The following is a 17,112-nucleotide window of genomic DNA, read 5'->3' as shown; positions in this document are numbered from 1 at the left end:
AACATGTTGTGAGGTCCACTTGGACCATACGAGCAGTAATTGGGATGAGGTATTGGCAGCCTTGGAGCATATTAAAGTGGGCAAATCCCCAGGGCCTGAAGAAGTGTATCCTAGCACCTTGTGGGAAACTAGGGAAGTAAATTTGTAGTCCTTTGCTGAGATGTATAATTTTTGGCCTCATATCATGTATTGGAAGACTGAAGGGTGGCTAATTTTCAGCTGTTATTTTATAAAGGAAGGAAGGACAAACAATGGGACAACTGGCTAGTGAGCTTGAATAGTTGGAAAATTACTGGAGGGGATCCTGAAGGTCAGGATCTATCATCATTTTGCTGAGCAGGGACTGAATGAAGGGAGTCAACATGGCTTCCATCATAAAAGATCAAGTTTTTTTGAAGAGGTAGCAGAGGGTTGATGAGGGCAGTGGATGTTGTTTAAATGGACATTTGACAAGATGTGGAAGATTAGATCACTTGGAATCCAAGGGCAGCTGAGGTCAACTGTTGTTTGCCATACAAATTGATAATATATAGATAACAATGTGGTTAACATGATGAGTAAATTTACAGATGATATGAAAATTGATGTATGATGGACAATGAGGAAGCATATCTAAGTTTAAACAGGATATGAATTAGTTGGGAAGGTAAGCTAAGGAGTGACAAATGGAATTTAACTCTTGACAAGTGAGAGGTCCTGGCAAGCCAGACCAGGGTATAACTTGCATGGTGAATGGTAGGGCACTGTAGAACAGAAAGACCTTGGGGTGCAGATGCATTATTCTTTAAAAGTGGCAACTTGGGTGGAGAAGGTGATGAAAAAGGCATTTTGCATGCTTGCCTTCATTGGGTGGTGAATATAAAAGTTAGGACCTTGTGATTCAGGTTTACAAGATGTTGGTGAGACCACAGCTTACCTTCCCAACTAATTCATATCCTGTTTAAACTTAGTTATCCTTCCTCATTATCCACCATAATCAATTTTTGTGTCATCTGCAAATTTACTCATCATATTAACTACATTGTTATCTATATATATATTATCAATTTGTATGGCAAACAACAGTGGGCAATTGTGGTCACTCAGCTATAGGAAAAACATCAATAAACTGGAAGGGATGTAGAACCAGGATGCTGCTGCGACGAAGGCTTGAATAGGAAAAGGTTATGTAGGCTGGATCTTTATTCCCTGACCATAGGAGGCTGAGACATGACTGTATCATAAGAGGGTGGGGGGGGGGGGGGAAAGAATGGATATAGTGAATGCTCGCTTTCCCAGGGTGGGTGATTCTAGAACTAAAGACTAAAGGTTAAAAATGAGAGAGGAGAGATTTGAGTGGGACCTGAGCATCAAATGTTTCACTCAGAGGCTGGTCCATATCTGGAAACTGGCATACTTTTGGCATTCAAAAGATGTTTGGACAAATTTATGGATAGGAAGAGCTTAGAAAGATGCGAGTCAAATGCAGGCAAATGGGACTAGCTAGAATGCTAAATTGGTTGGCAGGGACAAGTAGAGGTAAGAGCCTATTCCATGCTGTATGACTCTATAACTTGCTGTGAACATTGTTTTTTGTCTAATTTTGTTGGTATAAAGCCTTATTGATCTTCTGCCATTTCCTTCTTCGCATTTGTTAAGTAGTTGTCATTTAAGGTTGATAGAAGATAATACACATTTTAAGTGAAACATTTGTATCATTATTTTTGTTAGCATTCATTGGATGCCATAAAGTAATGCTACAATTAGAATGGAAATACAGATGTAATTCAGATTTGGGCCTTGGAAACCATGTTTGAACTCTGGAATTTATTTAGGGAGGAGGGTTTTAAAAAAAAAACTGAACCAGCATTCATATCAACTCTTACAATGTAGGAGATGTTGAGTTTCGTAGTACAGAATGTTTCCCCATACCCAAAGAGCTTGGGACCGGACCATTTTTTGGTTGATTGGAAAAAAAAAACAGCACAGCAGCATCAGCCATCATCAGTCCCCGACAGACCTCCTTACTGCTGTTGCTGGTCCCTGACACTTCCCCACCACTGTCGCCACTCCCAGCACCTTCCAAAGGATTCTTCTGACCGTTTGTGGCTGGGAGACAGTTTGTAAATCAAGTACAGCAGAGGGTAAAGAAGAAATGGAAAGGGAGAGGGGAGGGAGTTACCTGAAATGAAGACAATTGTTGTTCTAATTTCATGACGAGTGAATTTTTATTTTCAACCTGTGAAATCAGTTCGGCTCCGAAAAATTTTTGGATAAATGAGGATTTCTGATTTGTTTCGGATATCCTCATTTATCCAAAATGTAAAAACATTTCAGATAAATGAGGATTTTGAAGAATCCAATTTCAGATTATTGGAGTTGTACTGTACCTGTACTTCTCGATCACTCTGTTCTACCAGCCTGCCATTTACTGCCCCAGTAATTAAACTCTATCTACTTGCTTTTCCTCTGCCTACTGATTCAGTTGATTAATTCCCTAATTACATTTGGGTGGCGCGGTTAGCATAGCGGTTAGCACGATGCTATTATTGTGCTAGTGACCCCGGTTCAAATCTGGCATGGTCTGTAAGAAATTTGCATGTTCTCCCTATGTCTTTGTGGGTTTCCATGGGTGCTCTGGTTTCCTCCCACCCTTCAAAATGTAGATTTGTAGGTTAATTTGGGTGTAATTGGGTGGTATGGTTTTAAATGGCCAGAATTGACTTTTACCCTGCTGTAAATAAATTTAATCTGAAATAAACCTTCCTCATTGTCCACTATACATTTATTTTCATGTCACCTACATTCTCATCCATATTGTTAATATAAAAGAAAATAAAAGTGAGCCTGCCATGAATCCCTACAGCACACAACTTGTCACAGGACTCCAATCTGAAAAATGACTTTCCATTACAACCTTCTGCCTTCTACCATCAAGCTAAATCTGTACCTAATTTGGCTAGTTCACTCTGGATTCTATGTGATCTAACCTTCCTTATGGGAAGTTATTTAAAATGTTGCTACTTTATCAGGTTGATTGTGGCATCTGCTTTCTTAAAAAAATACTCTGACAGGAGTGATGTGGGTTGTTGCTGTTCAAATCAAGAAACCAAATTTCCTGCTTTAAAAACTTTGTGGCCTGATTATTATGAGTGTTAAATTTTTAATTTAGGATTTTTTAATGTATAAATATGATTGGAATATGTTAATAAATGTTTGTGTCTTTTAACTGATCATTGATTTCATTGATTACAACAGTTTATTTTTAAAAATTTGTTCATAGGAGCGGGTGCAGAAATCATTCCCACATCCAATTGACAAGTGGGCCATAGCAGATGCTCAATCTGCCATTGAAAAACGCAAACGTAGAAGTCCCCTTTTATTACCTGTTGATAAGATTCATCCTCTTCTAAAGGTGAGACTTAAATAAATAAATTTAGAATCACAGCATAACATCAATGAGGTTTCATTTTTTTGAAAAAAAACTATGTATAAACGCATGTGGCTATAATGCCCATTGTTGAATGAGAAAGGTGCAGGTACATAAGTCCTTGAAAGTGCCAATACAGGTAGACAAGGTGAAGAAGGCTTTAACATGTTTGCTTTCATTGGTCAGGGCACTGAATGCAATAGTTGGGATGTCATGATACAACTGAACAACATGTTTATGACACCAGACCTGGAGTTTTGTGTGCAATTCTAGTTGCCCAGTTGCAAGAAGAATGTCATTGATCTGGAAGGGTTGCAGAAAAGATTCATGAGAACATGAACAGGTGTGGAGGGCTTGAGTTATAAGGAGAGGGCGGATAGGCTGACTTTTCTCAGAAGTGTCTTGGAGGATGTGGATGGCCTTTTTGGAACTGTATATAAGCATGAGAGATAAAGTTGATGTAAATAGTCATAGTGTTTTCTCCCAGGGTAATATAGTCTAAATCTTTCTCCTTTCACTTTAAATCTATTTAAAAATAGCCAAGGGGGAATTTTTTCCAATAAGAAAGTGGTAGATATATGCAATGAGTTGCCAGAGGAAATGGTAGAGTTTACATACAATTTACAACATTTAAAATGTAGTTAGATGGTGAGGAAAGATTTTGTGATATTGGTTAAATGCACGCAAATAGGACTAGCTTATGTAGATAATGGTTGTTATTGGACAAGTTGCACTGAAGGACCCTTTTCTGTGCTATAAAATAAATCAGTAGCCAAACCAAGTAGAAAATGGTATACCTTCAGATAATAGTTTTAAATAAGTGATTTAGCAGCAGGTGAACTGAATTAGGAGATGATTTGGCCAGTGAAACAAATGGGGGATCCAAGAGATTGCTCAGAATTGAAGTTTGAAGCCCACATTAGGGTCTGATGCAGTGGTTCCCAAACTTTTTCTTTCCTCTCATATACCACTTTAAATATTCCCTATGCCACAGATGCTCTGTGATTCTTCTTCTTCTTTGGCTTGGCTTCGCGGACGAAGATTTATGGAGGGGGTAAATGTCCACGTCAGCTGCAGGCTCGTTTGTGGCTGACAAGTCCGATGCGGGACAGGCAGACACGGTTGCAGCGGTTGCAGGGGAAAATTGGTTGGTTGGGGTTGGGTGTTGGGTTTTTCTCCTTTGTCTTTTGTCAGTGAGGTGGGCTCTGCGGTCTTCTTCAAAGGAGGTTGCTGCCCGCCGAACTGTGAGGCGCCAAGATTAGTAAGGGATTGCTTCAGGTGGGATATGGGTGGAAAGAAAATGTTTGAAAACCACTGTTTTAATTGTACCTAATTGACTCATAATGTGCATGATTTCATAATTCCAAAGGAAATAGACCAGTGACAATTTTTTTCAAACAAAATATTTCAGTAACAATTGGGTCCAGAGCAGTGATTCTCAACCTTCCCTTCCCACTCACATCCACCTTAAGCAATCCCTTACTAATCACGGAGCACCGATGGCATAAGGATTACTTAAAGTGATATGTGAGTGGAAATTTTAAAAGTTGAGAACCACTGGTCTAATGTAACAGCAAAGTTATGATCATTTTGTTTCATCTTCAGGTATTTGCTAGAGAGAGGGATAAATGATATTTTGGGAATAGAGTTTGTGATCCTCTGATGATTTTATCTTTCAAATAAGGCATCTACAAAGTTGGAGCTGAAAATCCCTGTCCTCTTTGACAATTTCACATCTGGTTTCAGGCCTTGTTAATATCCTCACTTCAGGCCCCTGAGGCAGAACTTTCATGCAAATCTTTTCACAAGGGATCAGACATCAATTTATGAAATTGTGGGGCCCATTATTGGAAGAATTAATAATTACTATGTTCCAATGATTCTTTGTCTGTTCTCCGGGGCTAACCAGTGATTCCACATTATTGATTTTTTTTATTACTAAGCATAAAGATAGCCTTGATTAGAGGGAGGGATTAAATTAGATTAATTTTAGTTTGTAGTTTTTTTTCCCCTTTATTATTTTATCAAATATTTCAACAAATGCGTTTGGCATGGTTGCATTGATCATTTCTATCAATAGTTAGAGGTATTACAAGTAACTGTTGATGTCGTTTTATATACTTTTAAATTGTTTTTTTCCTGTGTGTTTACTTATATACAAATGTAATTGTCAATTTTTAAATGTATGCTTATATGTTAAACTCAATAAAAATATTTAAAAAGGAATCAGACATCTAAGGAACACTTTTCCCTAGCCCTTGTAGCAGGTCACATGCCAATCATTTTTATCAAATCCTGTCTCTGAAGTATCTAAGCTGATATCTGCATGAGTCCAAACAAATTAATGTCTTTAACTATTGCTGTCAAAATATTGGCGACTGGTCAGGGCATACATAGGGCAAGGCAAGTAAGAGCTGAATGTTTCAGTGAAGAGCGATAAGACTATGCTGCTACTGGCCATAGACTCTGACAGGTCTTTCAGTAGTGATTAGCAATCTGCTCTCCAGGGTGCAATCTTTTGTTCCCATTCTCGTCCTCCGAAGTTTTCTGTCACTACAGATTTCTGTGCCAGCATCAGCATCAACTTCAAGAAACATAAGTAATTGTGTTATAATTTGTTGGTGTGATGTACCAGCATTGGTTGAATAGTTGTCAATTTTGGATGGACGTTCTGAGATGTGGATATGACATTTGATTTTATTAATTTTTCAATGTCTAATTTTGATTTAATGACATTCACTCTTCCATTAATTGGTGCTTATCTTACTGTGCTTCAATGCCTCTCAGTAATTTTATATGCGTAACTCGTATTTTGTATTTGTTTCTATATATTTATGTTCTATACTGTGACTGTCAAAAATCAATATATTTTATTCTAATTCTAGTTAATTAATGCATTCCATTATTGTTAATAAGTTTTTGTTTTCTTATTTTGACTTGTCAAATTTTGGATTATTAAAAGTATGTTAATAAAGTCTAATGCAAAGATTCAGAAATTTTAAACTATTTAAAATCTCTGATTATCAGAGATCTTTAACAACTGTTCAAAGCGATTTGATAGCAATGACTTTCAAAATGCTTTTGATATGGGATTTTGAACTTTGGACTTAAATACCTGAAATCTGGTTATTGCTCATAGCCCACTCACTGCACTCTTAAGGATGGCTGCAGCAGATAGCCTTCAGGCTCAATTAGAATAGTAGAGTTACAAAAGGAATGTGTTGCCATGGGGGACTGAGCACTATTGGTAGGTCAGATTGAGCTTTGGATTCATTCCAACTTGGTTCAGATTTGAGAAAAGGCAATTGGTCATTTGTTATTCTTTCAAGACCTGTGATTAATGGTTGGTGTTTTTCCTTTCTCTACAGGAGGTTCTTGGATACAAAGTTGATCATCAAGTTTCTGTTTACATTGTTGCAGTGTTAGAATATATATCGGCTGACATACTTAAGTTGGCAGGCAATTACGTGCGAAATATTCGGCATTATGAAATCACTCAACAGGACATCAAGGTAGCAATGTGTGCTGATAAGGTAAGACCACATACATTTTACTAAAACTTAAAGCTTGCTGGTGAAACACCTTTTATTTACCAAAAAGACAACTTGAGCTTCAACAGAATATCAGACATTTTTACAAAGCTATACTATTTAACAAATAAATATTTTTCCAGTTAGATGTCAGATCTAGCTGGACCATTTGAAATTTGTTTAAACTTTCGAATCATCATAGTTAATGGTATTTGTCGAAGTAATTTTTTTTCACCTTTTTGTGTGATATTAATGGCAATAAGTTGAATGAGAGTTTTTTAATGTTTATTTTCGAAGAGTTTACGTTGCTGAATTTTAATTATTCCTGTGTAAAATTCTTTCTATTTGTACTATACCGTTGCAATCAGTGAGATTTTGTAAGTTGCCGAATACTCTATCACACTTGTACAGGCACATTGTGGAAAGCATACTGACTGATGGCATTACAGCCTGGTTTGGTGATTTGAATGCCCAGAAAAACAGAAGGTGATAGGGGGAAACATAGCCAGGTCCATTACAGACTTTGAGCTCCCATCTGTTGAATGCATCAATGTGAGGCGCTGCCTCCAGAAAGAAACCAACATCAGAAAGGATCCCTAAATACACTGGTCACAACCTTTTCTCGCTGCTGCCTTTGAGCTAAAAGGTACAGGTCTGAAAACCAGCATTTCTAAGTTCAAGAACAGTTTGTTTCCAACAGCTATCAGACTTTTGAACCTTCCATTGTGATCATAATCAGGATCTTTCTGCATTCTTGCAAAGTCACATTTTTGCACAATTATATTTATGGACTCTTTTTAATACAATAATGTGTAATTTTTCCCCCCACAAAACACCTGTTCAGCTGTAGCAAGTAAACATTTTGGTACACTTATACATTGCGCAATGTATATGACAATAAACTCATGATCATCGTGCATTTTTTACTTCTACACAAGAAAAATAGACAAAGATGGAAATCTTTGGAAATCTCTCCATTGCTGATCATGGTTTTTCCCTTCTAAAATCTATAATCAGCTCCTTGGTTTTGGAGACAATGAGTGGGAGGTTGTTAGTACACCATTAAGCCAAATTTTCAGTCTCTTTCTTTTAATCACCCTACTGCGGTTGTATTGTCAGCATATTTGTAGATGGTATTGTTATTGTTCCGAGCCACGCAGTAATAGGTGTAAGGCAAATAGAGCAGGGGGCTAAGTATGTAGATCTGTGGTGTCCCGTTACTGATGAAGATTGGTAAGGAGATGTTCTTACCATTCCTCACTGATTGTGGTGTGGAGATAAGGAAACCCAGGATGCAATTGCACAGTTAGGTTTTGAAGTCCAGTTCTTGGAGTTTGCTGATCCATTTTGAGGGGTTGATGGAGTTGAATGCCGAACTGAAGTCAGTATCTGTAGATATTTCTGTGAATCTGCTCCTGAAATGGCATGAACTTATATAGTGACCATCCCCACCCCATAATGTTTGGGACAAAGATACATTTCTCCTGCTCTCCACAGCTTTAAATTTGTAATCAAACCGTTCACATGAGATTAAAGTGCACATTCCAGATTTGTGCACATTTTGGTTTGACCATAGAAATTACAGCACTTTTTATACATATTCACCTAATTTCAGGACACCATAATGTTTGGGACATTTGGCTTTGAGCACTTGTGTATATTTGATTGCTTCATTGGTGCAGGTATAATAGAGCTAGGCTTGCTTCTTAGCTTTTGATCACCTTTGGAGTCTGTAGTTGCCATTCTTCAACATGAGGATCAGAGTTGTGCCACTGAAAGTCAAAGAATCTGTTATAAAGCTGAAAAGGAAGAACTAAGCAGTCAGAGACATCACCTAAACCTCAGGATGACCAAAATCAACTGTTTGAAACATCATCAAGAAGAAAGAGCAGACTAATGATCTCAGTAATCGCAAAGGGACTGGTGGGCCAGGAAGACCTCCACTGCTAATGACTGAAGAATTCTCATCATAATGAAGAAAAGTCCCCAAGTGCCTGTCTGACAGATCAGAAACATCCTTCAGGAAGCAGGTGCAGATGTGTCAATGACTTTTTTTGCAGAAGACTTTATGAACAGAAGTACAGAAGCTACACTCCAAGATGTAAGCCACTAGTTACCCACAGAAACAGAATGTTAAATGACCAGATTACAGTTTGCCAAGAAGTATTTAAAAGAACCTGCAGAATTCTGGAGAAAGGTCTTGTGGACAAAGATGAACTTATATCGGGGGGTATGCCATGTGATGACATGGGGCTAGACTTGGAATCCCTTCTCCATAAAAGTTTCAAAAAAGAGTTAAAAAGGCTGAAGTGATTAAAAGAAAGAAAAGCTGTTGGAAGGCATGCAGAACAACTTAGAATGCCACCTAAGAAGGAAAACAATTTACTATCTTTCAAGAAGTTGAACAAGAAAAGGAAGCAGATAAAGAAGAAAGACCTACCTTGAAGAATGATCCTGGAGCTGCCCGGATGGTAGGAGCTTGTAGGGATAAGCCTGGAGCTGGGGAGACCTTGGACGTTGCTGTGCAAGGTCTCCCCCAACAATGGCTCCCTGCCATGGGAGAAGAAGTGACTCTGCGGATGCGTGAGGAGTCATTCATGCGCGGAGCACAGAAAAAACGGAGCCAATTTTTAAAAAAGCTCAAGAAGCCTCCAGCGATCAAGAAGAAGAACAGGAAGAAGAGGAAACGTATGTAGAACAAAGAGTTTTGACTAAAAAAAACAAGAGAAAATAAAAGATGTATATCTACAACAGAAATGAAGAAATATATGGATACTTTTCAACAATCTCTGGTGCAATTGACAATGGAAGTTTAAAAAATGTAGTTAAAATATAATTGAAAATAAAGGTTATACAAAAAAGGTGGAAAAATTGTCGCAAATGGATAAAAAAATTTGAAGTGGTGGAAGAAAAAATTAAAGGGAATGGATTTGAAATTCAAAATGTTAAAGAACAAATGAAAAAAGTTTAAGCAGGAGTGACCACAACAAAAGATCAACTAACTCAAAAAAATTGATATGTTAAAAATTTCAGTAGAAGAAATAATATAAAAATTGTTGGATTTAAAGAAGGCGATGAAGAACAAGACATGAAGAGATTTTTGCAACGTTGGATCCCACAAACTTTGGGGGTAACTGAATTTCAAGGAGATATCGAGATTAAAAGAGCCCATAGAGCATTACGACCAAAACTTCAGCCAGATCAAAAACCATGTTCAATGCTGGTCAAATTGCTTCGTTACGAAGTAAGGAAAAAGATCCTGGAACTGACAGCGAAAGAAGCGAAAGATTATTAATTGTTAATTTATAATAGAAATAAATCTTCATTTACCCTTGTATAAGTTTTGATTTGTTGAAAAATTAAAAGAAATTCCATGTTGTTAAAAATGTGTTATGGGGAAAAAAGGTTATAATTTTGTTTTTAGGTCTAGCAGTATTGAAATTTTTGTTCCTGAAAGAAAAAAATAGATTTTTTTCAGAACCCAATGAAGCAAAAGTGTTTGCAGATTCATTGCCGAAGAAAGAGAAATGAGAACTAGGTGTTGCTTGAAATGAGAGAGGATGCAGAAAGATTTCAGCTGAGGATGTAAAGAAGAAAAGATAGGTTTTGAGAGAGAGAGTGTATTAGGGAGGAAAGTTCTTACCTGGTAGATCTATAAAAAACTGAAATTGGTAATTGGTAGCAATTGAATAGATCGGAGGCAATAAAAGACAGTATAATATTTCGGGGGAGTTAGTTGGGGGCATGAGCCTGGCCTCTGTGGAGTCATGCAAATGGGTGTGGTTTTGATCTCAACTCCTATCAATCAGGGAAGTAAGGACGTATTACTAACAATGCACACCTTTGGTTGGGGATTGCGGGGGGGGGGGGGGGGTTCGATCTTTTTCTGCATTTCTTCTTTCTCTTTACTAGTACACCTAAATATAATAATTTATTATGAATTATATTGTTAGCGTTTTGAATGAGAAGGGATGTAAGAAGGGATTTGGGGAGTATTGAGTGGGACAGGATATTTTCAGGTAAGGATGTAAATGAAAAATGGAGGATATTCAAAAAAGAAATTTTGAGGGTACAGAGTAGATATGTCCCAGTGAGGATCAAAGGAAAGGCTGGAAGTCATAGGGAGGCTTGGTTTTCGAGGAATATTGGAAATTTGGTTAGGAGAAAAAGGGAGGTGTACAAGAGGTATAAAGAGTAGGGAGCTGAGAATTTGAAGGAGGACTTCAAGGAGTGTAGAAGGAATCTTAAGAAAGAAATTAGAAAGGCCAACAAAAGGCACGAAGAGGCTTTGGCAGACAGAGTAAAAATAAATCCAAAGGGTTTCTCTAGGTACATAAAAAGTAAAAGATTAGTGAGGGATAAAATTGGACCCCTTGTAGATAGCGAGGGTAGGCTAAGTGAGAAGTCAGAGGAAATGGGGGAAATTTTGAATGATTTCTTTGCCTCGGTATTCACTAGGGAAAAAAATATTGAACCAGTTGAAGTAAAGAAAAATAGTGGGGAGGTCATGAAACATATAAGGATAACTGAGGAGGTAGTGATGCCTGTGTTGAAAAAGATAAAGGTGGATAAATCTCCGGGACTGGACAAAATATTCCCAAGGACACTCAGGGAGGATAGTGGACAGATAGTGGGGCCATTAACAGTGATATTTAGGATGTCACTGGCCACAGGGGTAGTGCCAAAGGATTGGAGGGTGGCGCATATGGTTCCGCTGTTTAAGGAAGGGTCCAAATGTAAACCTGGGAATTATAGGCCCATGAGTCTGACGTCTGTGGTGGGCAAGTTGATGGAAAGTGTTCTGAGGGATGGTATTTACAAATATTTGGAGGTACAGGGATTGATAGGGAGTAATCAGCATGGTTTTGTCAGGGGTAGTAGATCATGCTTGACAAACCTGATTGAGTTCTTCGAGGGGGTTACAAAAAAGATTGATGAAGGAAAAGCTGTGGATGTTGTCTATTTAGACTTTAGTAAAGCTTTTGACAAAGTTCCCCACAGGAGGTTAGGAAAAGAGGTGGAGGCATTAGGTATAAATAAGGAGGTAGTGAAATGGATTCAGCAATGGTTGGATGGGAGGTGTCAGAGAGTAGTGGTAGAAAATTGTTTGTCCAATTAGAGGCCAGTGACTAGTGGAGTTCCTCAGGGATCGGTCCTGGGTCCACTATTGTTTGTTATATATATTAACGATCTGGAAGTAGGGGTGGAGAATCGGATAAGCAAGTTTGCGGATGATACAAAGATTGGTGGTGTTGTGGACAGTGAGGAAGATTACCGTAGATTAAAAGGTGATTTAGGAAGGCTGGAGGTGTGGGCTGAGAAATGGCTGATGGAATTTAATACAGATAAGTGTGAGGTGTTACATTTTGGAAAGGCAAATCTAAATAGGCCATATGCATTAAATGGTAGGCTATTGAGAGGTGCAGAGCAACAAAGGGATTTAGGAGTGATGGTAAATAGTACCCTCAAGGCTGATACTCAGGTAGATGGTGTGGTGAAGAAGGCATTTGGAATGTTGGCCTTCATAAATCGGAGTATTGAATTCAAGAGTAGGGAGGTTATGATGAAATTGTACAAGGCATTGGTGAGGCCAAATTTGGAGCACTGTGTACAGTTTTGGTCACCAAATTATAGGAAAGATATAAACAAAATAGAGAGAGTGCAGAGAAGGTTCACGAAAATGTTGACAGGGTTTCAAGGTTTGAGTTTCAGGGAAAGGTTGTACAGACTGGGGCTTTTTTCTTTGGAGCGTAGAAGATTGAGGGGGGACTTGATAGAGGTGTTTAAGATTTTAAAAGGGACAGACAGAGTATGTGTGGATAGGCTTTTTCAATTAAGAGTGGGGGAGATTCAAACTAGAGGGCATGGTTTAAGATTGAGCTTCCGGCAGACGTGGTTGAGGCGGGATCATTGGTTAAATTTAAGAAAAGACTGGATAGTTACATGGAGAGGAGAGGACTAGAGGGGTATGGACCGGGTGCTGGTCAGTGGGACTAGGAGGGTGGGGATTTGTTACGGCATGGACTAGTAGGGCCGAACTGGCCTGTTCTGTGCTGTAAGTGGTTATATGGTTATATAATGAGCAGGTGTGGAAGTGGAAAGATGGATGGTTAGTAAATTATGTGGAAGACTAGTTTTAATTATTAGCAGGATACAAAATCAAATAAAGTGGAAAAAATTATTAGTATATATGAAAAAAATTAAAGCGGACATAGCTTTTTTTTTACAAGAAACTCATTTGACAGAAAAGGAACATGAAAAATTAAAAAGAGACTAGGTAGGGACTGTAGTAGCATCATCAAAGGCTAGAGGTACAGCAATATTGATAAATAAAAAACTACCCATTAAAATACTGGATACTAGTTTAGATGTAGCTGGAAGATATGTTATGGTAAATTGTCAGATCTATTCGGAACAATGGACCCTAATGAATGTATATGCACCAAATGTAGATGATGGTAAATTTATGCAAATGTTTTTATGCATTTATCTAATGCTAAGGGTAAAGTTATATTAGGGGAAGATTTTAATTTTGCTTTAGACCCTAAATTAAAATTTAATTCAATACAGACTTATTGAGTGAAGAGGGATATAATGAAATTGAGGCAAAAATGAGTTGGGTGAAAGGGCTCATAAAGTTTTAGCATGGCAATTAAAAACAGAACAAATTTCTAGAACAATAACTGCAACTAAGAAGCCTACAGGTCAGATTACTTATTTAAAAAAAACAGGAAATAAATGATAATTTTAAGGAATTTTATGCTAAATTTTATCATTCAGAATCTATGAAAGATAATAATTAAATAAAAGATTATTTGAGACAAGTTAAACTGCTTGTGCTAAAGGAAGATGAAAAGTTAAGGTTGTCTGAAAATTTTTCTGAAATAGAAGTTTATGAGACCCTAATGTCTCTACAGTGTAATAAGGCACCGGGTGAAAATGACTTTCCACCAGAATTTTATAAAGAGTTTAAGGAGTTATTAATGGAGGTATTAGACCAAATGATAAAGGTACATGATTTACCAGAATCATTTAAAACAGCATTAATAACAGTAAGAAAGGGAAAGATTGTTTACAACTTTCATTATATAGACCTATATCATTATTGAATCTTCTTCTTCTTTGGCTTGGCTTCGCGGACGAAGATTTATGGAGGGGGTAAAAGTCCACGTCAGCTGCAGGCTCGTTTGTGGCTGACAAGTCCGATGCGGGACAGGCAGACACGGTTGCAGCGGCTGCAGGGGAAAATTGGTTGGTTGGGGTTGGGTGTTGGGTTTTTCCTCCTTTGCCTTTCATCAGTGAGGTGGGCTCTGCGGTCTTCTTCAAAGGAGGTTGCTGCCCGCCAAACTGTGAGGCGCCAAGATGGACGGTTTGAGGCGTTATCAGCCCTCTGGCGGTGGTCAATGTGGCAGGCACCAAGAGATTTCTTTAGGCAGTCCTTGTACCTTTTCTTTGGTGCACCTCTGTCACGGTGGCCAGTGGAGAGCTCGCCATATAACACGATCTTGGGAAGGCGATGGCCCTCCATTCTGGAGACGTGACCCATCCAGCGCAGCTGGATCTTCAGCAGCGTGGACTCGATGCTGTCGACCTCTGCCATCTCGAGTACTTCGACGTTAGGGATGAAAGCGCTCCAATGGATGTTGAGGATGGAGCGGAGACAACGCTGGAGGAAGCGTTCTAGGAGCCGTAGGTGATGCCGGTAGAGGACCCATGATTCGGAGCCGAACAGGAGTGTGGGTATGACAACGGCTCTGTATACGCTTATCTTTATGAGGTTTTTCAGTTGGTTCTTCAGCATGATGCTGAACCAAGCCATGAAAGACCCCAACAATGAAGACGCTGTTTATATCCGGTACCGCACGGATGGCAGTCTCTTCAATCTGAGGCGCCTGCAAACTCACACCAAGACACAAGAGAAACTTGTCCGTGAACTACTCTTTGCAGACGATGCCGCTTTAGTTGCCCATTCAGAGCCAGCTCTTCAGCGCTTGACGTCCTGCTTTGCGGAAACTGCCAAAATGTTTGGCCTGGAAGTCAGCCTGAAGAAAACTGAGGTCCTCCATCAGCCAGCTCCCCACCATGACTACCAGCCCCCCCACATCTCCATCGGGCACACAAAACTCAAAACGGTCAACCAGTTTACCTATCTCGGCTGCACCATTTCATCAGGTGCAAGGATTGACAACGAGATAGACAACACTCGCCAAGGCAAATAGCGCCTTTGGAAGACTACACAAAAGAGTCTGGAAAAACAACCAACTGAAAAACCTCACATTATTGAATACAGATTACAAAATTATATCAAAATTACTAGCTAACAGGTTAGCTGAATTTTTGCCAAAATTAATAAATATGGATCAAACTGGTTTTTATTAGGAATAGAAGAGCAGCAGATAATATTGTTAATTTTTTAAGTTTGATAAATATAGCACAAAATAGAAAGATCCCAGCAGTAGTGGTAGCATTAGATGCAGAGAAAGCATTTGATAGATTGGAATGAGACTTTTTATTTAAAACACTTAATGCTTTTGGGATTCCAAATACTTCTTTAAATTGGATAAAGGCATTATATGATCAGCCAAAAGCAAAAACAATTACAAATAAAAAAATGTCAAAAAATAGAATGGAATTCATATAGAGAGAGGAATTAAAAATGATCAGTTAGCCAAAAATGCTGTTAAAACAAAACCAACTTCTTCCTTTTACTTGAATAATTCTTTATTTGATAATTGGTATAGTAAAGGTATACAGAGGATGAAAGATTGTTTTTTAGGATTTTTAAAAACTTTTGACCAATTAACAGATATACAATATACATAATAATACAATTTTTGCATATAATCAATTAAAATAATATTTGAAAAAGAAATTGGGAACAGATTTGAGACTTCTAAAACAAAGTCAATTTATAATAACAGATATATTTATGGTCAAGAAATTTATTACTAACATGTATATCTTCTTCTTTGGCTTGGCTTCGCGGACGAAGATTTATGGAGGGGGTAAAAAGTCCACGTCAGCTGCAGGCTCGTTTGTGGCTGACAAGTCCGATGCGGGACAGGCAGACACGGTTGCAGCGGTTGCAGGGGAAAATTGGTTGGTTGGGGTTGGGTGTTGGGTTTTTCCTCCTTTGCCTTTTGTCAGTGAGGTGGGCTCTGCGGTCTTCTTCAAAGGAGGTTGCTGCCCGCCAAACTGTGAGGCGCCAAGATGCACGGTTTGAGGCGTTATCAGCCCACTGGCGGTGGTCAATGTGGCAGGCACCAAGAGATTTCTTTAGGCAGTCCTTGTACCTTTTCTTTGGTGCACCTCTGTCACGGTGGCCAGTGGAGAGCTCGCCATATAACACGATCTTGGGAAGGCGATGGTCCTCCATTCTGGAGACGTGACCCATCCAGCGCAGCTGGATCTTCAGCAGCGTGGACTCGATGCTGTCGACCTCTGCCATCTCGAGCACCTCGACGCTAGGGATGAAAGCGCTCCAATGGATGTTGAGGATGGAGCGGAGACAACGCTGGTGGAATTACAAGAAATCACAAAGAAAAAAGATTTGTATAAATCAAAAATGCGATGGGAGAAAGATTTAAATAGGAAATGTGGTCAAAATTGTGTCAAGAAAGTGTTAGGAATAAAGTTGATGCTAAATACCAAATGGTGAAATATAATTTTCTCCATCATTTATATTATACTCTGTGGCAGTATGCCATTAGGCAGGTGAACCGGCCCCACTTGTCACGCACGCAGCGGAACAGCCGGCCAAATTGGCGCTGTCGGGGGTTTCCTCCCGACCTCGGCACCGGGCTCAGAAGCCCGTGTTTGGGGACTCTCGTGATGCCCCTGTGAAGTCGGGGGACCCCCCCCCCCCCCCCCCCCGCCCCAATGCATTTTTCAGCCAGGTCCAAGCTGGGAGTATAAGACCAGCCAGGTCCAGGCTGGGAGTATAAGACCAGCCAGGTCCAGGCTGGGAGTATAAGACCAGCCAGGCAGCCTGCAATAAATCAGTTTTGCTCACTGAACTCAACCTGTCTGGTTGTGCGATCCTTCAGTTAGCAGTGTAGCCACAGCTACAATTGGTGACCCCGACAGGTTCAAACATCTTTGAACCCAACCTGAATGACCCTTTGATCAACACTATAGCCATCAAGCTTCCTGATTTCTGGGTTCAGGAGCCGG

General features: G+C 39.2%; 1 protein-coding gene across 8 annotated transcripts in view; it reads left to right on the top strand.

Moving 5' to 3' along the window:
- The window catches only part of LOC138760804 (son of sevenless homolog 1), a 255,322-nt gene that overhangs the window by 125,020 nt on the left and 113,190 nt on the right, over nt 1-17,112 (top strand). For all 8 annotated transcript variants that reach the window (XM_069931924.1, XM_069931923.1, XM_069931918.1 and 5 more), the window contains 2 exons: nt 3,263-3,394; nt 6,778-6,942. In XM_069931924.1, coding sequence (XP_069788025.1) covers nt 3,263-3,394; nt 6,778-6,942 — 297 coding nt within the window. The remainder of the gene's footprint in view (nt 1-3,262; nt 3,395-6,777; nt 6,943-17,112) is intronic.

The sequence above is a fragment of the Narcine bancroftii genome, chromosome 4 (assembly GCF_036971445.1).
Source record: "Narcine bancroftii isolate sNarBan1 chromosome 4, sNarBan1.hap1, whole genome shotgun sequence".
Classification (NCBI taxonomy): domain Eukaryota; kingdom Metazoa; phylum Chordata; class Chondrichthyes; order Torpediniformes; family Narcinidae; genus Narcine; species Narcine bancroftii.
Note: the sequence above shows the minus strand (reverse complement) of the source record. Positions and strands in the feature narration are given on the sequence as shown.